Consider the following 23989-nt stretch of genomic DNA (forward strand, 5'->3'; position numbering starts at 1 on the left):
GAGCCCCGCCGCCGGCACGCTCCCCGGCCGCCCCCCTGCGCCCCTTCCTCTGCCCCGCAGACAGGGACCCGCATTCAGCGCCGCCCCCACTCACTTCCGCCTATCCCCTCGCGGCCTCTTCCCGGAACTCGGGCGGACTTCGGCGCCGCCCCCCACAGTACTCGCCCGTCCCTCCTCCTCCCTCGAGCCTGGCCGGACGTCAAGCCCGCCCCCTGCACGCTCCCCGCGCCCCGTTCCCACCCCTCCCTCCTCCGCACTGGGTGGGAGTAGCGGTTAGCCCCGGCCCCATACGCTGCCGTGCCGGCCCGCTCTTCCTCCTCCGCGCAGGGACGTAGTCGTCCGGCCCGCCAGCCCCCCCCCACTTTAATCAACTTCCGGCCCGCCCCTTCTGCCTCCTTCCCTCCCTAACTTCCGGCTCATCCCACGAGTGGTCGCCCTCGTGGCGGAGCAAGACAATGTCCTGGCCTGTGGTGCTACTTGGAAAGGTGTTGAGGCCCCGTGGCCTGGCGTACCCGACTTGAGCCCTCCCCCAGGCCACAGCCGCACCACCGAGGGTCGCCGGCGACGGACCTCTTCTGGGCGGCCCGGGCTTCGCCGGGCCCCCCGAGATGGCCAGCCAAGATGGCCGCCGCCTGGGCGAGGTCGGGCGGGCTCGCCGCAGGGGTGGCTGGGAGTTGTAGTCCAGGCCGACGCGCTGACGCATTTCGCCGCGGGCCGACGGTCGCCATTGTGCGCCGCGCACTGGGTGAGTGTGGCGCGAAACCTGCTCCCGTCGGGGCTGTGCGGAATCGTCCCACAGCCACTCTTCGGGGTGTGCAGCCTCAGGCCCTTCCCCGCCGAGCTCAGCAGCCGGAGGCCGGCCTTGCCTGGCGTCTTCCCGCCGCGGGGCCGCAAGGGGCGGTGTGGCAGGGGACTCGGGGCCCAGAGGAAAGACAACTCCGGGCGTGGGGCTTAAGGCGGGCCGACCCGCCCCGGGCGTGTGCGGACTGGAGAGCGGAGGAACTCCCTCTGGGTGGGAAGGTATGAGGATGGGCTCCTCTTGACGGGTGGAAACCGGCCCGCTAGGTGTCGGGGAGTAGGTGGAGACGACCCTTTGAGTGCGTCTTCCGAGGTTGGGGGTGGACTCGGCATTTCACGTTGGTAGGGCCGCTGCTGCGCAGACGAGCCCCCCCCGTCCTGCGTAGCCCTCACACCTCTTCTGCCTCCCACATTCGACCTTCTCAGGGCTGCCCACTCCCACGAGATAACGTCGAGAAGGAAGGTATGAGCTCCGGGCTTCCGACGGCCTGGTTCCGTGTGAGTAGAGGCTTCTTTGAGTTTCTGAGCCTAGCCCTGGATCTGGGGGTGGGGGTAGCCGGATGATAGTGGGACGCCACCTTCCCTTGAGATGACTTCAGGCCCCAGAGCATCTTGGGGATTGAGAGACTGGGAATGGGAGCCGCTGCAGAAGAGATGAACCGCGGGTCGCTTAGCTTTCCAAGGGAGTGGGTAGAGTACAGGTTGGGTTCTGGGGGATTCTGATTGATCCTTTATAGTGTAGGTAGACGCTGGTAGGTTTGAACAGGGATCAGACTCCCATTTCTGTTTCACAGCTACTTTGGCCTCAAAGCTAGAGGGGACGTGAGCTCAGGCATTAAGAGAAAACGGGGGGATGGATCCTCGGCATGTGAGGGGAGTAGAGGCAGCACAGGCGGTGGGTGGGGGCTGAAGGCTTGGGTGTGATGATGCGGCTCACAGAATTACCTACGAGGAGGTATAGACGCAGTGGGAATCCCCAAGTTAATAAAACATGGACAAGTCCAGAGGAAGAAGAGCCCTCTCTGGCCTCACATGTTGTCCTCCTTGCTGTGACCTGAATAGGGTCAAGCTTGGGTTTGCTCAGTTCCAGACAATTTCAGGAACACAGGAGCCACCCGGAATGCTCTTGGGTCATCTTGTAGACTGTACCCTCATGTGCTGGGTCAGCCTTCCCCCTCCTGTCAGTGTAGGTGACGACAGACCGTGGCTGAACAGAAACCTGTGGGTTTTAGGAACCAGTGACCTTTGAAGATGTGACCCTGGGTTTTACTTCAGAGGAATGGGGACTGCTGGACCTCGAACAGAAGTCCCTGTACAGGGAGGTGATGCTGGAGAACTACAGGAACCTGGTCTCAGTGGGTAAGGACGGTCTCCATGTCAATAAAGATCTGCGCTTTGCAGCACGAATGTGGTGCCTCTGAAGTGTGTGTCTGCTTGGGCTCAGGTTGCAGGGATGAGAGTGCAATTGTCAAGGCCCTGGAGCCTGAGGGAAAAGGCTTTAATCTGTATCTGTAGGGAAAGGGCAACTTCACATAGGACTTCTGAAGCCACCTAAGTCCATCCCTTAGAGACCTTGAATGCTAGTAGGGAGGTAGGTCTGTCAGGGATGTAGCTGACAGTACTGGTGTTCATTTATGTAACACGAATTCCATGGGATGTGGGTCAGTGTTCCAGCAGTTCAGGAGTATCACTGAAGACTGATCCCTTCCATTTCTTTGTGGTTATTGTGAACTTTTCCACTCTTAGGTTAGTGGCTGCATGGCTGTGGCACCCAGCATCATGTTCATATTCAAGACAGAAAGAAGGGGAGGGGGCAGCCCTGGCTAGTTCTCTTTTCGCACCTCCCGTATTTAGCAAGAGAAAAAATACTCCTAAGGTCCCCAGCTGACATATTTTTCTTTGTATCTTGCCAGCCAGGACTGGGTCCCACTGCTACTTTTACTGGCAAGGGAGTCTAGGAAGGCAAGTAGCTGACAAAGGGAACTGATTGGATTATCATCACCACGGTAGACCAGAAGTCATGCCCTTGCAGGGAGGAATTCGGGGACAGCATGTGCCACAGCAGAAACGCATTTTCTCCCGAACACAGACCCCCCAAGCCCTGTCTCTTTTCCCTTGGGCAGAACATCAGCTTTCCAAGCCAGATGTGGTATCTCAGTTAGAGGAGGAGGAAGCGCTCTGGTCGGTGGAGAGAGGAATTCCTCAAGACACCTTTTCAGGTGAGAACCAGGCTCACGGGAGTCCCGGCAGGGAATGGGCTGACTGGTCAGTCAGGGACTGGTGTCTTAGAAAAGAAGACGGACAGGGGAAAACCCCAGATGGGGTGGTATGATGAGTAGCTGCAGATATGCTGAATCAAACTGTTTTCCTCTGGTCTCAGAGTCAGGGGTGTACCACCTAGTTGAACATGAACTTGTTGCCAGTGGCAGGTCAGCCGTAGGGGCTCATCTGTTCTACTGTTCTTCTTTCATGTAATCACCAGTAATTGGTGTGTCTGTCCAGACTTTATAGGTGTTTGCATGTTTGTATGTGAATATATGTTTATGACTGGGGGGTGTTCTACTGGATACAGACAGGCCTGTTTCATTCATTTTAACAGATACTGTGTAGTCCACATTTGATTTTTCCTCTTGATAGTCTTTCAGGTTTTTGCAAAGTTGTTGCATACATATTTTTGCACTTTCAAGTTGTTTTTTTTTTTTTTTTTTGTAGGTAGGATTTGTTGAGATAGAACTTAAGAATCAACCAAGATAGAAGCTGATAATCTGGTAGCAACAGACCGCTCTCTAAGTCCTTTAAAATCTGTGTAGCTGCTCAGTTACATGAGAGCTTTTCCCTTTCATTACCAGAGAGTTATAATCTTTTTAAGGTTTGCAGATCTGATAGTATGTTGAGTGTAGTTCACATTTCTCTCATGAAGTTACACATATTTTTATAAGCTTACAGACCACTTATATTTTTTCTTTTGTGGGTTCATATACTTTCCTTTTTTTTTTTTTAAGATTTTATTTATTTGACAGAGACACAGTGAGAGAGGGAGCACAAGCAGGGGGAGTGGGAGAGGGAGAAGCAAGCTTCCCACTGAGCAGGGAGCCTGTTGCGGGGCTTATCCCAGAACTGTGGGATCGTGACCTGAGCCGAAGGCAGATGCTTAACAACTGAGCCACACAGGCGCTCCCCCCCCATTGTTTTTTTCTATTGGTTTTTATTTTTGGGTGGGGTATTTTGCTGGCAACTCTATTAATTATGGGTATTAGTAATACAAATATCCCAGACCAACATTTATCATCTACCTTTAAATTTAGTCTCCATTAAGCTTTATGATTCAGGTATTTTTCCTTTCAAATCTGTTTTTATTCCTATTAGTATCACAGATAGGGAGATTTTATAAATACTTGTGTTTCAGTATTTTTTTTGTTTGTTTAATTGCTGCACTTCTATGGAATTTATGTATGTGGCCTGGAACATTAAGTTCTTTCAACATGTTTTCTGACTGGATTCTTCCACTTTTCAGAAACACCATCTTTATCGTAGACTAAATTCCCATAGTCCTCATCAGGTGCAGGCCTCCATCTTGGTTCCTTCTGCTTCCTTGATCTCAGTCTGAGTAAACACCATATTGCTGTATGGTAGTTTTATAACAAACTTGGATAAATGGGAGTTCCTCTCATTTTTTAAAAAAATTCTTAGCTGTTCTCAGCCAGGTGGTTTGCCAGATGAACACTTAGCATCAGCTTGTCTGGGATTCATTGAGAAAATCCTGTTAGAATGATTGGATTTAGAATTCCTTGATGCAGAATTGGTCTGTCTAGTCAATTTTGACACAAGTATACAAAGAGATCTGCTCGCCTCGTTGTGCTTTGTCAGGCCTTCTGAGTGCTCTTGGGCTTTCACTGTGGTTGCTGTTAATCTGCTCACGTTAGTCTTCCTTTGCAGTCTCACATAGTTGATCCAGATGAGCCTGGCATGCTCCTAAATTCTCTTTACTAGTGGTCTTATTAGGTTCTCATTTTCTCAGTACAGTCATTTTACCAGCAAGTTTTAAGAAGGCAACTGTATTAGTATTTATTTTACTTCTTTTGCCCAATTCCATAATGACATTCATTGCAGCTGGTACTTCCAAAACACTGAAGCTGAGAGAGTGAAAAGTGAATGTCTGACCTAAACAGGAAAGTTTCTCAGCTTTGATGAGCATGGTGCTGGACTCTGCTTTGATTCAAATCAGTTTTATCTGGATAAAGAAATTGTCATCTAGCCCTTTCTAATAACTGATAACCGGTAATAGCCCCGGTTTTCTCTCATAGCCTTCCAAATGATCATACTGATTTTCTCCTTTGAACAGTTAACACGGTGACCTAATAAACGTAGAAGCCCCTTTGTTGTAACTTGCTGCTGACATCCACTGACACATCAGTATTCATAAATTAGGTTGGGGAGAGGGGTGGATTTCTTTTTTGCGTTTTTTATCTTAATCAACTTTTATATCAGAGTGTGCTGACTTTGTAAAGAAAACTTTGGATGCTCTTCCTTCCCTTTGTTCTCTGTGTTCTAATGCAAGTGACATTGGAACTACCTGCTTCTAGCAGTATTCAGCCATGAAATCTGCACCTGGTACCCATCTCTGGTGATGATTTTCTTTCCTTTTTTTAAGATTTTATTCATTTATTCATGAGAGACTGAGAGAGGCAGAGGGAGGGGAGAGAGCAGGGGACCTGATGCGGGACTTGATCCCAGGAGCCTGGGATCATGACCTGAGCCAAAGGCAGACGCTTAACCGACTGAGCCACCCAGGTGTCCCTGGTGATGATTTTCTGTTTGCCACAACACAGACTGGCATCTCTGTGACTCTCTGCCTCCCTTTTCTGGATTCAGTTTGATGGCTCAGCATTAATGTTTTTTTTCTATTCCATATTCAGAGTCATTCCTTTCATTCCCTACATCGAAAACCTCCCTTCCAACCACTAGCACAGGTCACTAAACTATACCTCACTTGAAAGGTCCCCAGCAACACAAGTACTTTGTGTCCACCCACCGTGGTATCTTTCCTGGTTGTTCCCCTTGATCCAGCCTTCCAAAGTCCCTTCATGTGTGGTGGCTCTGGTTGTGGCAGGTCTGTGTCTCATCCTCCCTGGGCTCAAGTCCTGTGTTGGCAAACCTTCCAGCCTTGCACTTTTGGATGATCTAGTAGTTTCCTGAACTTAGGTGCCATGAGGGATTTTGGGCACCTATGGTTCTGCACATCTTGGGAGAACTGGCTTAACAGGTGACAGGAGATTCTGAGGTGATGTCCCAGAGCAAGAGACCATGTGCAGGGAGGCTTATCAGGACACTTTATTACAGACTGTGCCTGAGGTAATAGTTGCTGGACTCATCTCTGCTCTGTCATAAAGAGTCCTTTACATGTTGTTTTCCCTCTACTGCCTCCCCTTGTTACACCTCACAAATACTTGTGGAAGTCCTCTTCGGTCCCATGTAGTACACTAAACACTTTGGTAGTGAACCAAAGACCTAACATAATCCTTGCCACTGTGGACTTTGTAGTCTAATAGATTATGGCTTCTACAAACAAGTTCCCCATATATAACTCTGTGAACAGATAAGTAGTGGTAAGTACTGAGACGAAAAAGAATGTGATGTAATGTGGGGGGTAATGGGAAATTACTACTCTAGAGGAGGTGGTTGGTGAGGGGGCACTGCAGGAGTGAAATTTTAAGCCAATTTCCAAAGAAAAAGAATTCTACAGACATATGAGTGGTGGTAAAGAGAACTTCCAGGCATAGAGACAGCATTCGGGGTGACCATGAGAATGGAACAAGCTTGGCACATTTAGAAAATAGTCACTGAATGGGCTGGGAGGAGGTAACAGGTATACTGACATGCAAGCTAGGTTTGGCAATGCACACAGGGCCTTCAGTCTGAGGAGAGTTTTGATTTTTATCAAGCAGGTGTGTGATATGGCTTTTCAAGCATACTTTAGGTGCTTAAGAAGAAAGAACTATAGTAGGGCCAGATGGAAGCAGGCCAGGGAGCTGTGGTAGGTAGCATCTAGGGAAGAGGTGATACCACCTGGCCTGAGAGTAGCAGAGGGGTTGGGGAGAAGCCAGCATGGCCTTTTCCCAATTCATAAGTGGATTCACTGGGGTCAGGTGAGTAATGACCAAAGGAAAGGAAGCTGCCAAGGATCCCTCAGAGGCGAAGGCTTCAGGGATTTCCTGTGACTATTTGTAACGTGTTTACCACATAGATTCTTTTTGTATGTATCAACAATTAACTTTAAAAGATTTTATTTATTTGAGAGAGAGAGAATGCACAAGCAGAGGGAGCAGCAGAGGGAGAGGGAGAAGCAGGTTCTTTGCTGAGCAGGAAGTCCAATGCTGGGCTCGATCCCAGGACCCTGGGATCATGACCTGAGCTGAAGGCAGACACCTAACCGACTGGGCCACCCAGGCGCCCCAACATCTAACTTTAAAAGGAGAGTAATAAAGGAGAGAAATCACTACCCCTGAATTTTTGGTTTTAGTGACATGAGGAAATCTGGTAAAGGCATAAACTTTTGAAGGGTAGAAATAGAGGTTTGGTTTTGTTTTAACCTCGTTAAAGTAATTTTAAAGAGAGTTACATGAATAGTAAAAAGAACTCTCTTAACAGTTTTCACCTAGATTCAAGTTTGTGGAACTGTCCCAGGTCTTGACTGGTTCTGTTAATGAAGTGTGAATGAGAAGGGACTTAGAGACATCCAGGCAGAGGTTTGTGAAGCCAGTGGAATGCACCTCTCTGAACTTCAGGAATCCTGGTGGGGCATAAAAACTTGGGAATCATTGGTGTTTGAAATGGCATGCTTTATTTACTATAAGATGAGACCATCATCTCCAACAGTATTCTCTGCCATCACTCGTGTAGTGGTGACTCTTCCCAATGCAGGGGACTGGGTTTAAGTGGAAAGCTCAGCCTTTCTCAGGCAATTCATTTTGTGTGGCTCTCCAGCTCTCCCTGACTGCAAAAATGGCAGCACAGTCATTGGCTGAAGTAGAAGGGACGCTGAGTAATAAGCACTTAAGACATGGCATTCATCTTTAAGAAGGCACTGATTTGGGAAGATGCTGTGAAGATAAGGAATGTGGACAACTATTTGATGGCACTCAGATCTTTAGCCATCACTCTGTCCTTTCAAGAAAGTATTGCCACATGGGTGGTTTGGGTGGAAAACTTGATACAATCTAGATTTAATCCATAGGAAAGCAATGGAGTAAAGACACTATTTTGAAGGTCATGATTATAGGAAAGCCTGCAGGACATTTAATTCTTGACTTGTCAAGGAATGAAGCAGGAGAGATGAGCCCTACAAATATGAATGTAGCAACACTCAAATTAGTGCAAGCTTTAGCAGAAAAAAATAACTTCCACAAGGAGATTATTTTTTGGGAGGAAGAGAAGGAATCCTTTTCTATGTTTCACCCTTTGTGTAACCTGAGAGGACTCACACGGGCTATAAAGCAAATGTGTAGTGGATGTAGGAAATCAATTGTTTTATACAAAGGATAATTTATTTTAAGAACAAGACTGAATAAATGTGTTTATTGTGAGAAAGCTTATTTTCAGCTCAGGCTTTAAGGAAAGGCTCACATGGGAGACTAACATGCTAAGACCCTGAATAGAGGAAGTTCTTTTCATGAGTTTTTTGACATGAGAACTCAAACAGGGAAGAAAGCCCAGGAATATGATCATAACTGGAAAGGCTTCTGGCCTGATTCACTCTGGTCTGACTTGAGAAAGCTCATACTGGAAAAAATAAAAACACAAAAAAACAGTTGTATTAAATGTGGAAAAGTTCTCACACCAAATAAATTACCTCTGAGAACTCCAAAGCCAGGGGAATGTGAGTGCTGTGTATAGGATTTCATGCATAGCTCTCTTACTCAGCATCACAGCAATCATACTGGGAAACACCTGAGAATGTAATCAGTGTTAGGAAGGCTTCAGGAGGCACAGAACCCACTGGCAAGAAGTCCTTCAGTAGGAGTCCTCATTGTATTCAACATCAGAGGACTCATATGAGAGCAGACCCTCAATGTAATCTGTGTGTAATCATCAGCCTTAGTTCCCACCTTATTTGACAGAACAGCAACAACAAAACAAACAACTTACACTGGAAAGAACCACATTGAAGAATAAAAATGAAATATCTCATCCTGTTTTATACCAGATAATCATACAGAAGGAAAACTCTAAATAAAACTGATCATATAAGTATACAAATATAGGAAAACAGATCATGTCTTTTTTCAACTTGTTCTGTTACCTGACCTGAACACCTAGAACAAATTTTTTTTTTTTAATATTTTTTATTTGACGGAGACACAGCGAGAGAGGGAACACAAGCAGCAGGAGTGGGAGAGGGAGAAGCAGGCTTCCTGCCTAGCAGGGAGCCCAGTGTGGGGCTCAATCCCAGGACCCTGGGACCATGACCTGAGCTGAGGGCAGACGCTCAATGACTGAGCCACCCAGGTGCCCTAGAACAAATATTAAACAACGTGAGAGCAGTCTTTATTTCAGTTTCCCATGTATGTTCCCAGTTGCTAAGACAACAACTCAGTCTCTAGCCCAGGAAACTGTTGGGTGAATGAATGGTTGAAGAAACTAAAAATCAAGAGTATGTCTTCAAAGAGATTTTGAAGACAATGCCAGGCTGAGACTAGAGGGTGGGTAAGGGATGATAAGGGGAAATCTTGAGATACATAGTGCTATTAAGAACTCCAAAAGGCTCACATCCTGGAGAGTGGGCCAAGACTTTAGACTCTCGAGTGACTATCAAAACATGTTTGGCAAGAATCCAGCCTAGCAGAGTGGTCACATACTGTGCAACCTTTATTCAAGAATACATTCTCTGTCACCTTCCATATATTTGCTCTTTTGGACCCATGTAATCTTGATCCTTTTATCTGGAAACTGCTCTGCCTGGTGTCCAGATGTAATCCCTGGGGTAATTTCAAGGCCTGAAAATGCCTTTTAATTGAATAAGAAGGAAAATAGGGGCATAAGGCTGGCTCGGTAGGATGAGCATGTGACTCTTGACCTTGGGGTCTTGAGTTCAAGCTCCATGTTGGGTGTAGAGATTGCTTTAAAAAAAAAAGAAAACAAATGAACTAAGAAGCATTTGACTCCAAAAGTCCTAAGGAAAGAGAAAAGATAAATACAGTTCAAATAAATGAATCAAAAATGGAGAAGAAGAAAAAACGCAAGAGCTAATTTTCTGGAAGGACAAAAGGCAAAGACCTACACAGGGAAACAGCAGTACACACACATTTGGCAACACGTGTAGTTTATAATACTTGGTACAACTGTAACAAAGAATGAGCCAGGTCTATGTACTGATGTGAAAGTCTCCAAGATATATGTATTTCTTAAAAATATATTGTTTAAGATGTATAAAGATACATAGATGCACGTAATATCAGTGTCTTTTAAAAAAAATAAACACAAATGTGTGAGTTGGTTATTACTGAATATAGAAGCTGATAGGCTGGAAGGAAACTGGGTGGAAGGGTAACTTTGCATTTTAAGAAGTGTTGCCTATACCCATGCTGATAAATTGGAAACTGCTATCTCTTTCCTGCTGTGTTACCAGTCCTGGACACAGTATAGATGCCCAGTAATTACTTCTTGAGTGTAAGAATGAGCAAACAATAAAATGGAAAGATTTCTGGAAAAGTGTAAGGTTGTCGAAATTGGGTCATAGAAAAATACTAAAGTTAACTTTTCTAGAACAAAGTAGCTAGCTGCCTATTACTGACCTGAACAGTGAATGTTTTCCAACTTCTTGTTAAAATACAGTTTTCATGGAACATGAGCTGTTCAATGACAGAACAGGCTGGAATGTTGACAGATTTTGCAAAGTATACATAGCATTGTTCTCACTAAAGCACAAAATAAGAAAAATATTAAAAAGGAAATATTTGTAACTCAACAATTGTTGAGTTACTTTAAAAAAACTAATCCTCTGAAATAGTTTGTTCATCAGTGTGACAAATTACAAAATAATACAGAGACTAATAGCTTTGGCTTATACCAGGAGTAGCCAATTTAACAGAAAAGATTTTGTTAATAGGTGTTTGAAATGGGGTCTAAGAATAAATTATTTAAGAAATGATTAGGAGTTTCTAAGGAATAAAGTATTAAGGAATTTCTATTTGAAAAAAATTGTAAGTGGGATATAGAATAAGTAGAAGCAATGACTTTTTTTAATCATTAGTTTCAGAGGTAGAGTGCAGTGACTTCTTTTTGAGGACTTACAAAGGCTAGAAGTGTTACAAAGTCCCGTTGTTTTTTTTTTTTAAAGATTGTATTTATTCATGAGAGAGAGGCAGAGGGAGAAGAAGGCTCCCAAGGAGCAGAGAACCCAATGCGGGACTTGATCCTAGGACCCTGGGATCATGACCTGAGCCGAAGGCCGACCTGAGCCACACGGGCGCCCACGAAGTCCCATTCTTGACTTAAGTCCTACCATCATTCCAGCCAGCAGCCTCTAGAGAAGTGTTGATGTAGCCATTTGCCAGCAGAGGCAGAAATGCAAGTCTCTGACGTGGCTGGTCTGGGAAAGAGCAGGGGGAGTATAAACCAGGTATCTTCTTACTTGGTGGCTTACACTCCCATCCTGCTCCGGCTCTCAGGTAGAAGGGAACTTTGTAGCAACAGCAGTCCTCCCATAATAATTTATAGGTAGGACACAATTAAAATGCTAGTAAAATTCCCATATGACAAATATGGGAAAATCCAGATAGCTGAAACACTCAAGTCACTCTTTGAAGCTGTGTTGAGTCAATAAGTACTGCTTGAGCACCTGCCAAAATGCCACGTACTGTTACAGGGGTGGGTCAGGGATGAGCAGGGTTGTAAGGCCCCCTGTCTGTCTCACTGGGCCTGTATTTATTCTGGAGCAGCCACTAGCATGTGGCTTACATTAAAAAGACTAAAATGAACTTAAAACAGTTCAGTTCCTTAGTCACATTGGCCATCTTTTAGATGGTCCCCGGTCACCTGCAGCTAAAGACTACTATGTTGGACAGTGTATCTAGAACATTTCCTTAAACGAAGAGAGCTCCATTGGGCAGTGCTGTAGAGAAGGTAGAGAGTGATAATGAAGCAGATACTTTGAAATGGCAGTCAGTGCCCTGAAGAAAAATGAAACAATGGAATATGCTAGAGGGGAGTGACATGGCTGGGCAATACTAGTTTAGAACTGGGCAGGAAGACAGTTCTGAGGGTGATACTTGAATTTAGAGCTGGAAGGGGGGGTACCAGGTGAAGATGTTAGGAAAGACTACGAGGCAGGGGTGAGGGGAGTACAAATGCCTATAGACAAGGCACACTTTGTCACGTTTGAGGAAAATTAAGATAGTGGCTGTGAGAAGCACCCTTTGGTGTAAAGGGCATAAAAGAACAGGGTTTGGATCCCAGCTGCTGTGTGGGCCTGCGCAGGGCTCCTAGGCTTTTCCAGCATGGATTTCCTTTGTGTGAAGGATGGATGCCATTGCTTAGTGGGACTATGGTGTGTGAAGCGCAGGTCTTGGGGGGCCTTCATGTAACAGTAACTACTGTTACTCAAAGACTTTGATGTAAAGATGATCATCAACACCTTTGACAGATCCTCCTCTGGACCTGGCTTTAGGGTTTCGAATGCACAAGACCCAGTTGACATCCTCAGCAGTCCAGTGGAGTAAAAAAAACTTAGAAGGTGACGCCATGGGGTGCCCAGCAGAGCTGAAGAGTGAGTGATGGGGAGAGGAGGAGAAAGGGTGAAGAGCTGGGGGCATTCTGGACAAGGAGAAAAAGGAACGGGAGTGTACACAGGGATGGAGGGAGCTGAGATAAGCCTCTTCCTGGCCCTGGCCCCCAACAAGATCGTGAAAAGTCACTATTACTAGTTACTGTTCTATTTGTGGACTGGTAGCCTTAGTATAGCTGGTTAGTCATGAACTCTTGAGCAGTGAGGGAGAGATGGTTTACCCTGGAAGGGAAGCAGCAGAGACAACATCAGAGAAGAAAACTAAGGAGGAAGAAAACAGCAACTCCCATCAGCCTTTCCTACATACTGTACCTAATCACTTGTGGACCTAATCAATTAAAAAGAGGAAATTAAGGCCCAGAAGGACTAAGCACCTTGCCCAAAGGCTTGGTGAATTTATATAACAACCCACTTAAATAGTTGCAAGTGAGGGGACTAAATTGCTTAAAACCCCACCCCAGATCATTCAGTTGGTGGATTGAAACCAGTACTTGGAGCTGCAGTTGATAGAGATTATTTTGTGTAGCTCCATGCAGATGAGTGGGTCATTCGGTCCCAGCTGTGCCCCATGAGTTGAGGATCTATTTCCAACTCTGCCAGCTGGTAAACTTAAGAGGTTTCACTCTTTGTGAAGTGGGGTGAATACTTGCTGGCACAGACCGAGGTTGGGGGATGGTCCAGAGGATCAGAGATTTAGAGGACTTCAGTGCCTAGAAGGACACCACTGGCTTCCAGGCTTGTGACCCATCTCGTTGCATAGCACCCAGTGGGTGCTTCACGAGTACCCTGCAGAATGTGTGTTGTCCTGAAGGGCTGCTAACAGCAGGGAGAGCCAGACTGCAGATCCACGCAGCCTCAGCACCACAGTGATCAGCAGAGTTCCCCACATCCAAACCTACAGAGGCTCTAAAACTTAAAACGGTAAGAGTTAATATTTTTGAGTGAGCATTCAGTTCAAGATTTTGAGAAATTGCCCTGGTGCCCCCAAGAATAAGAGGAGGAACAAAGTACATGATCAGGATTAAAGGAGAAATAAGGGAGATGGAGTGGAATAAAAAGAATCTACAGTTAATTTTCTTCAGAGATAAAGTACTAAATAATCTCTGTGATTAACCAAGGAGTTAAAAAACAAGTTTTAGAAATGAGAAAGCTGGGAAGCATTGTGGAGAATAAAAAAAAATTTTAAGTGTCATGCATGATTATTGCCGTGGCCCAGCAAGGAGCCACTAGGGAGCGCTACCTCCCCTCGGGATTCCCCCTGGGAATTCAGGAACGTGCCATCCCTGGCTTCCTGAATTACTCGGAAATCTCAAGCTCTAAGAGCTCTAATTGATAGGGAATACGTGAACTTTGCTTTCAAATCGAGAGTGGGGGGAGGGGTGAGCCCCCAGAAGTCCTAAGGAATAGGAAGGGAATTAAATGCCAAATACAACGGCAGGGGGGCGCCTGGGTGGCTCAGTCGGTTGAGCCGCTGCCTTCGGCTCAGGTCAGGATCCTGGAGTCCCGGGATCGAGTCCCGCATCGGGCTCCCTGCTCGGCGGGGAGCCTGCTTCTCCCTCTGACCCTCCCCCCTCTCATGTGCTCGCTCTCTCAAATAAATAAATAGAATCTTTAAAAACAAATGAATACAACGGCAGATACAGACGAGTTGGGAAGGGAAGCCAATGAAATGAGTACAGAAGTTTAGGGGAAGAGGTCGGAAGTGGAGATCTACGCTGTAGTCACGTTTATCAAGGAGAAAAAGTCACGTTAAACCGAGGAGAGGAGTGTGGCTGTGGCCAAGACTCAAAGGCGCGGCCCGGGGCGTGTTTTGCGAGCGCCCGAGGCCCGTCCGGGCGCCCCCCGAGCCCGAGCTGGCTCACTTGTCGGATGGCGCGCCCGCGACTTCCAGCACTCGTTAGGGTTACGAAACCGGCCGACCACATGCGAGCCGACGTTTGTAGTCAGGGGATCTGGAGGAGGGAGGAGCGGAGAGAGCCGACGGGGCCGGGGGCACGGCGGTGGCTTAGGGGTACGGGTGAGTCGCCGCCCGGGGGAAGCGCCCGCCCCGCCCCGCCCCCGCCCGGCCCCGCCCCGGCCCCCAGAAGACTTGCAGATCAGCGAGGTGGGTGCGGAAGTCCCGGCCCGCCGGCCCAGGGCGCGTCCGCCGTCGCGGGGGGTCGGGGGCGGGAACGAGAGCGGAAGAGGCCGCGGCTCAAGGCCCCGCCGCTAGCCGAGGGGCCGCCGTCCGGTCAGGGCCTGGGCCGGACCCGGAGCCTCAACCTGGCCCCGGAAGTGTGCGTCGCGGGGGTTCCTGGGAGTTGTAGTGCGTCCGTGTCGGGGGGGCGGGACGCGCTTCTGGGCCCGGCCGGAAGTTGCGGCCTGCGCTCTTCCGGATTGGGGGAGCAGGGCTTGGCTGTGGGGACTTGGGCGGTGTCGCCCCATTTCCCCGGGAGGAGGGGGACGGAGGCTTGCTTCGGTTTCCCGAACGCGAGCGGAAACGTGTGCTTGTGGCTGCGGCCTCCCCCCGAGCCGCTTCCCCGCAACGCCGAGCTTCGGGAAGCGCAGCCGCCGAGCGCCGCTTAAGAAAATGCGGGGCGGCGGGTTTCATCTGCAGGTGCTCGGAAGTCCGGGCACGGAGGGAGAAAAACCTGCGCGACTTAGGCGGGCCGCGGCTGTTCTTCCTGTCTGCGAGTTGGGGGTTTTTGTGTCTTGCTTTGTTTTTAGTAACACAGCTGCAGTGACTCCACGCCAGTAATTTCCTGCTCCGCTTTTTTGCTTCCCGTGGCAGGAGCTTTCCTGCGTTGTAATAATCCCACTAAAAACAATTATTTTTAATGCTTACATGTGAATCCCTCACGATTTTCTTGAGCCGTGTTTTAACACTCCCTGTTTTCCAGTTTTGCTCCATCATATACCATTGCTCAGCTAAGTGTCGGGGAAAAAAAGACCCCCCAAATGAGGCTAGGCAGAGGCTGTCTCCTGGGAGCCCCACGGCAGCAAGGGAGGCAGGGACGGGGAAGAGTTACAGCGGAAAAAAGGAACGTTCTCACTGGAGGTTATTGGCTTGCGGGGTAAAAAAGAGAAATTGGCAGTCGTTAAACAAGTTCTGATGGTCTGGGCTTGTTGCCACAGGTTTCAGGGTCAGAGTTCCACCGTCATATGCGGTCTGGCCTTTGTCTCCGAATACTCATTCCCTCGGTGTGTTTACATCTGTGGTGTTCTTCAGAAAGCTCCCTGACCGCGAGCAGACTAATCTGGTGGCAGTCCCCCGATTTTCCCCTGGGCGTTCGTTGCTAAGGCTTTGAGTTCATGCTGTAAGCTCCCTTCCAGGTAGAATTGGGCCAATCATGTATATTCAGAACAGCAAGGTTGAGAGGGTACATTTGTTCTTGACAGACATCAGCCCTGCCATTTCTGTGTTTATAAGTCAACATCTAATTGGAAGTAAACTATAATCCGTGGTTACATTTTTTTCTGTTTACTGTTTTTAAAGCTTTTAAGTCATTTAGTCAGCATTTCTTCTTCGAGTTGTAAAGAGTCTTCTCATGTCCTGTTGGTTTGTGTCACCTCCTTAGCATTTTGGGGCCATGCTGGGGTTGTGTTCAGCAGATGCTCTTGTGACACAGCCCCTGACTTTCCCAGTTATCTTCTTGGCTCCCATGGAGGCAGGATCAGGTTCTATTCCGTGTGTGTGGCTGCAGACCTGTACAGCATCATAGGTCTCTTAATCCTCCTTGCCTCTTGCTTTTTTCCCGCTCTGTTTTGAAATATAATTTACGAAGTTCACCTGTTGAGAGTGTACAGTTCAGTGGTTTTTATTATATTTACAAGGTTGTGTAGCCATCACTGCAATCTTAATTTCAGAGCATTTTCATCACCCTCCAAAAAAACTTCATTTTTATTAGCCAGCACCCCCCAGTTGCCTTAATGCTCCATGTCCTGGAACCACTGATCTACTTTGTGTCTGTATTGGTCTCTTTTGGACATTTCATGTAAATGGAATACCATGAATAACCTTTGGTGTTGGACTTCTTACGCTCAGTATAATATCATCAGGGTTTGGCCGTACTGTAGCATGGGTCAGTACTTCATTCCTTTTTACTGCCAAATAATACTTCATTGTGTGGGTAGACCACATTTTATTTATCCACCCTTCATTTGATGGACATTTCGAGTTGTTTTGGCTTTTAGGCATAATGCTGCTCTGAACATTCCTGTACAAGTGTTGGTGTTGACATCTATTTTCATTTCTCTGGGATGCACACCTAGGAGAGTTCCTAGGTCATGATATAAGTCTACGTTTAAGTGTTTGAGGAGCTGTCAGACTGTTCTGCAAAATCGTGCAGCATTCTGTATTCCCACCACCAGCAGTTTCTCCACATCGTCACCAATAGTTGTTACCATCCGTCTTTGGTAGTAGCCATCCTAGTGAGTATGAGGTAGCATCTCACAGTGATTTTGATTTACCTTTCTCTGGTGGCAGATAATGTTGACCATCTTCATGTGCTTGTTGGCCATCTGTCTGGCTGTGCTTTTGACTTACAGAGTATCCTGTAGCTCAGTTGGACCCTCAGTTGGATCCTCTTCCTGCTGGGAATCCCCTGATGAAGATCAAAGTCGTTGAAGTCCTCACACTGAACCAAGAGGTAGCTCGTCCGCGAAACGCCCAGATCCGGGCCCTCTATGCTGAAGATGAGGGCCTGAGCCCAGATGTGCTCGGGGAGCCCACTCAACAGCTAGGCAAGCATCCAGCTGATCCCGAGGCCGCACGCCAGAGGTTCCGGGGCTTTTGCTTTGAGGAAGTGGCAGGGCCCCGAGAGGCCCTGGCCCGGCTGCGTGAGCTGTGCCGCCAGTGGCTGCGGCCCGAGGCGCACTCCAAGGAGCAGATGCTGGAGCTGCTGGTGCTGGAGCAGTTCCTGGGCGCACTGCCCAGGAAGCTCCGGATGTGGGTGGAGTCGCAGCACCCAGAGGACTGTCAGGAGGCAGTGTCCCTGGTGGAGGATGTAACCTGGATATCTGAGGAGGAAAGTAAGTGCAATGGACGGGTGGCGAGAGACACTCCTGTGGGGGCATCTGGGAGGATGGGGGAAGGAAGAATTAAGGCTTCCTGGGAGAGGTCGGGGAAGGGTCCTGCTCTCCTCCATTTAGGCCAAGGGCATCTGCCTCCTGAACATGTTCCTGAGTCAGAGCTTTAGACACTTCCTTGCTGAAGTACCTACCATTGTCTCTAGGTCAAGGGATCTGAGAGTGGCCTTATCCGTGGACCTATATATGGAAATGGAAAGTTTCAGGCCACACCTCACAGCTACTGAAACCTTTGGGTAGGATCTGGGACTACGCTTTAACCAGCCCACCCCAGACTTCTGAGAGAAGCTTACAGTTAAATCCTTCGTTTTCACCCTTTTGGGATCCCTGCTGTACTACAACTAATAGAAAACATGATTTTAGTCACTTAGGCATATTCCCAGAATGCATTCTTTTTTTTTTTTTCAAGATTTTATTTTTTTTAGGTAACTTCTACACCCAACGTGGGGTTCAAACTTACAACCCCAAGATCAAGAGTCACATGCTCTACCAATTGAGCCAGACAGGCGCCCCTCCCAGAGTGCCTTCCGATGTCATGCACTTGGTGGAGGATGTGGGTAAAGTGACCAAGACAGTCAAGATGTAGACTCATGAGCTCAACAAGCCTTAGGTCCAGCAGGAATGATGGGAATTTGACAAACAAATATGCATGTGACAATGGTGGGGTTGAGAAGAACTCAAGGGTGCTGGCGGGGCTCCTGGAAGCAAGTTGCTGTAGCCAACACCTGGTGTGGAGTGGAACTCAGAAGTGGGCAGGAAGGGGGCGCCTGGGTGGCTCAAGTCGGTTAAGCGGTTGACTCTTAATTTCGTCTCCGGTCATGAGATTGAGCCCCAAGGCAGGCTCCACGCTCAGCTGAGAGTCTGCTTCTCTCCCTCTCTCCCTCTCCAGCTCCCCTCTACCTCTCCCCCAATTATGCACATACGTGTTCTCTCTCTATAGCAAATACATAAATCTTAAAAAAAAAAAGAAGTGGGCAGGAGAGATGTGCCAAGCAGGGGAGTATCACCTATGAAAGCCCAAAATGGGAGCAATAACAGTATACTCCAAAATCAGAGAGAAATTGGGTAGGTCTATAGTAGAAAGGAGCAGGGGCAGGGCTGGCAGGGCTGTTGAAGAGATTTTCATGTTGTCCTAAAGCAATGAGAAGTGTTATTCTAAAGCAGTGGGAACCGATCCATGAGCCCTCCCTAGAGATATGTGACATGCTCTGATTGAGCTTTAAAGATTTACCAGGTTGCAGCTTGCTCTGGATGGTGGACAGAGAACAGGGTCAAAATGAGAAGCAGATTGGCCACCCAGAGTTGTCACCATGCCCTCCACGAGGTGTGGCTAGGGCAGGAGTGACGGTGGGGAGCTGAGATGGGAGTGTATGTGTAGGATGCATTTGGGGGTGAGATTGCATGAAACTTGATTTCTGTCAGGCTGAGTTCCATGGAACACGGACACTGCTTCCTTGCTTACCCGAATATGTAACCTCACACAGTGAAAGTGACTTTTCAAATGCCATTGATTAAACTGAGGATCTTGAGATGGGGAGATTATCCTGGATTATTTGGGTGGGCCCAAATGTAATCACAAGGGTACCTCCAAAGAGGCAGTCATGAACATTAGAGATGGAGAAGACATGTGACCGCGAAGCAGGGTGTCACAAGGAACGGCCAGAAGCCAAGTATTTTAGGTGTTCTCCAGAAACTGGAAAAGGTGAGGAATATATTTTCCCCCAGAGCCTCCAAAAGGGAGGTAGCCCTGCCAACACCTTGATTTTAGCCCAGTGAGGTTGGTGTCAGACTTCTAATCTCGTAATCATAAAAGTAATCATAAAAAATTGAATTTGCATTATTTTTAGCCACTGTTGTGGCAAGTTGTTACAAGCAATAGGAAACTGATAGAGATGCCAAGGAGACAGTTGTAGAGCTCATGAGATGAAAGCCAGTCGGTCTTACATTTTACACCTTGGGGGTGGATGGGAAATCAGTTAATATCACAGAGGACGGTGGGAAGAGGCTTTCCAGAGAACTCTGAGAATCCTGCATTTGTGATCAAGTTAGTTGGGGCTCTCGGTTGTGATTGCCAAGGGAGGAGAATTTACTGAAAAAGTCGCAGGGCGATCCTCAAGCTTTAGGCATGGCTGGACCCAGGAGCTCCTGCAGTGTCCTCGGGACTCCTCTCCTCTCCTCTGTCACACTTCTGCTGCCGGTGTCTGTCAGCTCACTCACAGGCAAGCTGTCTCCATGTGGGGGCTCCCTGCACAGAAGTTCTCTTTCCTCAGTGTTCCAACAAAAGCCTCTTGGGCTCTGATTGTCTAGCTGTGGGCCCTGTATTCATCCGTGAGCTAATCATTGTGGCCAGAAGGAAGCAGCAGCCTGGTGGGCCAGCCTGGGTCACATCACGTGTTCCCCTTGGTGGTGGGTGTGGAGTCATCACTACAGAAGCCCGTGGACCAGTTGGGGACAGATGAAGAGTCAGGCATGAAGGAGCTGTGATTGAAAGGGGGCCGCAAGGCCAGGTAGAACGGTTTTCTGAGGTGGAGGAAACTTGATAAAATTCTCATCAAGATGGGTGTGTGTTACAAGAATAGGTCCAGTCCTGGGAATCAGAGCAAGTCCCAATCTCCATGGAAAAGAGGGGAAGAGGAAGAGTGTGGAGTACCTGGAGACGAGAAATGGGGGCTTTGCTTCGGAGGACAGGTGTGAGGCCAGTCGCTGAGGCGGATGGGGAGATGAGGCAGGTGCCTCGGAAGAGGGACTGGGTCCAGAAGTTCTTGGAGAGGGCGGGAGACCGGGGTCTCAGCAGTGGGGACACCAGTGCCCTAGAGTCACATGGGGTGATGCACCCTGAGCTATCCAAGTGTGGGGATTTGGGCCGCGGGCTGTGAAGAGGAGCCAGAGTGGGGACCGGAGCTGCTGAGGAGAAGCGTGGGCACGGAAGCCCTCACAGCAGCAACAGCAGGATACGGTGTGTGTGCTGGCCCCATGGGTCCCAGAGAGAAACATGGCTGTCATTGCCCTGTCCTGGATGTAGCACCACACCTGGCTGACTCCTGTGTTAATGTCTCCTCCCAGCATTACCCGCCCAGGACCCCTCCTGCTCTCTCCAGACCACAGCTCCTCAGGAAGAAAAGGAGGAGAACATGACTACCTGGCCGGCGAAGGCACCACCTGAGGTGAGTGGGGAGTGCCACCCTTTCCTTCTCTGGTCACAGCGTCCCCTGTGAGGGGACCTCCCCCATACCCCATCTTCCACCAGCCAGGCCTTTCAGAGTTTCTGAGCGTGAAGGGCTGGACTGCCTTGCTGCCACCATGGAGACCAAGAAAGGGCACAGTGACTGGAAGTCAAGAAATTTGGAAGCAAAAGGAAGGGGCCAAGTGTTTATAGACACTTGGGAGCCCCAGGCAGGGGCATGCAGACCATGTCTGGATCTGGGTGAGAACAAGAGAGCCCTTGTCCTTCAGAAATGCATATTTAGGTGTTTATGACAGATAAAATGTCTGGGATTTGCTTCAAAAATAACCCAGAGCCAGGGCATAGATGAAACAGCACTATTCCTGTCTTGCTAACCATGGAGGCTCAGAGAGTGCGACTGAATGATGCTGTGTGTGGCATTGTCAGGATTCTTTCTGCTGCAGGTGGCTTACAACTGGCTCAAGCATAAGGTGAATTTATTGGCTCTCACATAATGAGTGGTCTGAGGTAGGCTTTAGGCAAGGCTATATTCAGGGGCTTCCCAGTGATGAGAGAGGAATGCCTGTCGAGTCCTGGTCTCATGGTTCTGCTTTCTCTCATTCGTTCTGAAGCAGGCTCTGCCCCTCAGGGGCAAAAGACCTCCCAGATCCAGGCAGAGTGCCATTGGGAGCCCTCTTCATGCCAGAGTTCTGGCCAGTTGCCCAGAAACGACTGATCTCAGTGCAGCCTCTGGCCACCCGACCCCGAAGCAGCCCCAGTCCACAAAGGCAGGGGCTGGTTCTAGCACATGTGGAGGGACTATTCCCAGGAGAAGGGGGGTGTGCCTAGTAGGGGGGCTCGTCTCAGGGGCGGTCTTCTGTGGGAAGTTGCAGGGAAAGGGTGAGCTGCATACGGGGTTGGGTAGAGTGGAGGCAGTTTGCTTATGGCGTTTGCAGCTCTTAGCGAAGCAAGGACTCTGCCTCCAGCCTGGGCCCCAGCCTCTGATTTTGTGAGAAGGGATTCTTTGGGCCCCTTATGGCCCAAGTCAGTGTGTCTAAGCAAACCCCAGAACAGGGGCATCCTCAGCACAGTGGGCTCTGTTGGGAGGCCCCAGTTGTCCTTCCTTCTGTCCCTGTCAATGACCCTCCTGCTGAGCAGGCACAGACTGTGGCATTACAGGAACCAGTGACCTTCCTGGATGTGGCCGTGGACTTCAGCAAGGAAGAGTGGGGGCTGCTGGACCTGACACAGAGGACCGAGTACCACGATGTGATGTTGGAAACCTTTGGACACCTGGTATCTGTGGGTAAGGCTGTGCCCATGCTGGCCACTCCATCCTTCTGGGACTGGGAGCACCAGAGGCCCTGAGTTTGGGCTCTTGCCTTCTCTGGGCCTGGTGTGAGAACTGGGCATGCCCTTGAGTGTTCCTTGCATGGTCCATGCCTTCAGCTGGCCCTGTGGCCCTAGAGGGGTGGGCATTGTGTGGACAGCAGCAGCCTCGTGTCCAGTGAAGGACTGACTTGCTGCCCACCTTGAAGGCATAAGAGGAGTCGGAGAGCCAGGAGAATGCTCCCAGTTCTAGCCCCGTTCCTGATTGCCAAGCTCATGTTCCTTTCTTTGTTGCTTCACTGCTTTTCATAGTTCCCCCAGGTTGTATGACTGTACTTGGGAAAAAAAACAGCTTTTGAATACTTGGTTATGTCATACTGTCAGCCCATTTAGCACTGTCTCTCTACTATATGCACACCTTTTGGGTACTTTCAGGGTGGGAGACTACACTGGAAAGTAAAGAGTTAACTACAAAGTCTGACATTCCTGAGAAGGAACCAGCCCATGACCTGAAAATGGAAGAATTCTCAAGGGATGACACCTGGTCCCCTACGTCAAGAGACGTCTCACAGGGTGAGGCCCAGGAAGTCTTGGACACAGCACTGAAGCAGGTGGAGCCAACTCAGGAAGAAACCCTCCCTCAGAAAAGCCCCCCATCCCGGGCAAACACTAGCCTTGTCACAAGCCATATTTCACTCCAGAAAACTCTCCCTAGAAAACGCTTGCGCAAGCGTGGCTCGCAGGTTAAGAAGGTGACGCGCGGTCCGTGTGTCAAAGTTCATCAGAAGGGCCACAAAGGGGAAAAAGCCAGAGAAAATAGTGGTTGTGGGAGAGCCTTCAGCCGGAGCGCTCAGCAGATCACATTCACAAGAATCCACAAAGGGAGCCAAGTTTGCCGATGCAGCGAATGTGGCAAAACTTTCCGAAACCCAAGATACTTCTCTGTACATAAAAAAATCCACACAGGAGAGAAGCCGTACGTGTGTCAGGACTGTGGGAAGGCATTTGTTCAGAGCTCCTCCCTCACACAGCATCAGAGAGTCCACACAGGAGAGAGGCCATTTGAGTGTCATGAGTGTGGGCGGACCTTCAATGACCGCTCGGCCATCTCCCAGCACCTGCGGACTCACACTGGAGCCAAGCCCTACCAGTGCCAGGACTGCGGGAAAGCCTTCCGCCAGAGCTCCCATCTCATCAGGCACCAGAGAACGCACACCGGGGAGCGCCCCTACACGTGCAACAAATGCGGAAAGGCCTTCACCCAGAGCTCACACCTCATTGGGCATCAGAAGACACACAGTGGGGTGAAATGCAAGAAGAAACAGCCTACCTCATAGCCCTCCAGCTGAGCCAGTTGAAGAGACAATGCCTTTTCAGCCTGATCCTGCAACGTAACACGAACAGACCTGGTTGGCATTCAGAACTGAATGTGAAAAGCAGCATTGAGTGATGATGTTCTCAAGACCAAAGGACAACCAGGGAGACCACCCTGCACATGAGTAAATAAGCAAATTGGTGGGGAGTTGTTGCTAATGAATATAGGTTGGAAAAACATTTAATTTTTCACTCACTTGATTTGCCATTATAATTTGTTTGCTCATTTGGTCATTAAAAATGATACTCGTGAAACCTGAAAATGCTTATAATGTAAGTTTGAAAAGCCAGGTACCAAAAAGTCTGTGCACTGATATTATATTTGTGGTAAAGTATTTATGCATATGGACAAGGACTGAAAGAGAACAGGATAAATAAACTATTTCTGTGATAGAATCTCTTTTTACCACCTATTAAATATTTTTTCATTAATAATCTGATATTTAAAGTAAGCAGCATTAAAACAAAATAGATTG

The 23989-nt window shown here is 48.5% G+C and overlaps 1 protein-coding gene across 5 annotated transcripts; it reads left to right on the forward strand.

The window, feature by feature from the left end:
- The first annotated feature begins 353 nt into the window (after nucleotides 1-353).
- Nucleotides 354-23909, forward strand: ZNF274 (zinc finger protein 274). 5 transcript variants are annotated; one of them, XM_025849303.2, is made up of 8 exons: nucleotides 354-745; nucleotides 1225-1296; nucleotides 1989-2157; nucleotides 2922-3017; nucleotides 17108-17590; nucleotides 20711-20811; nucleotides 21969-22116; nucleotides 22575-23909. In XM_025849303.2, exons 3-8 carry the CDS (start codon nucleotides 2124-2126, stop codon nucleotides 23474-23476), a joined length of 1764 nt encoding a protein of 587 aa, XP_025705088.1. In that variant the 5' UTR covers nucleotides 354-745; nucleotides 1225-1296; nucleotides 1989-2123; the 3' UTR covers nucleotides 23477-23909. The 5 variants fall into 5 exon arrangements, with proteins under 5 accessions (XP_025705088.1, XP_025705085.1, XP_025705087.1 ...); XM_025849300.2 differs by having other exon boundaries at nucleotides 355-745; nucleotides 2031-2157; XM_025849302.2 differs by having other exon boundaries at nucleotides 355-745; nucleotides 2031-2157; nucleotides 21990-22116.
- Nucleotides 23910-23989: the final 80 nt, after the last annotated feature.

The sequence above is a fragment of the Callorhinus ursinus genome, unplaced genomic scaffold (assembly GCF_003265705.2).
Source record: "Callorhinus ursinus isolate GAN/ISIS: 27379988/994484 unplaced genomic scaffold, GSC_fseal_2.0 scaffold100, whole genome shotgun sequence".
Lineage (NCBI taxonomy): Eukaryota > Metazoa > Chordata > Mammalia > Carnivora > Otariidae > Callorhinus > Callorhinus ursinus.

What these genes read in the sequence shown, in the direction of transcription:
- ZNF274 (XM_025849300.2), top strand. Translation starts at nt 1,264, where the DNA reads ATGAGCTCCGGGCTTCCGACGGCCTGGTTCCGT. An exon ending in TTCCGACGGCCTGGTTCCGT is followed by an intron (nt 1,297 to 2,030) that starts GTGAGTAGAGGC and finishes TGTGGGTTTTAG; the next exon opens with GAACCAGTGACCTTTGAAGA. An exon ending in CTGGATATCTGAGGAGGAAA is followed by an intron (nt 17,591 to 20,710) that starts GTAAGTGCAATG and finishes GTCTCCTCCCAG; the next exon opens with CATTACCCGCCCAGGACCCC.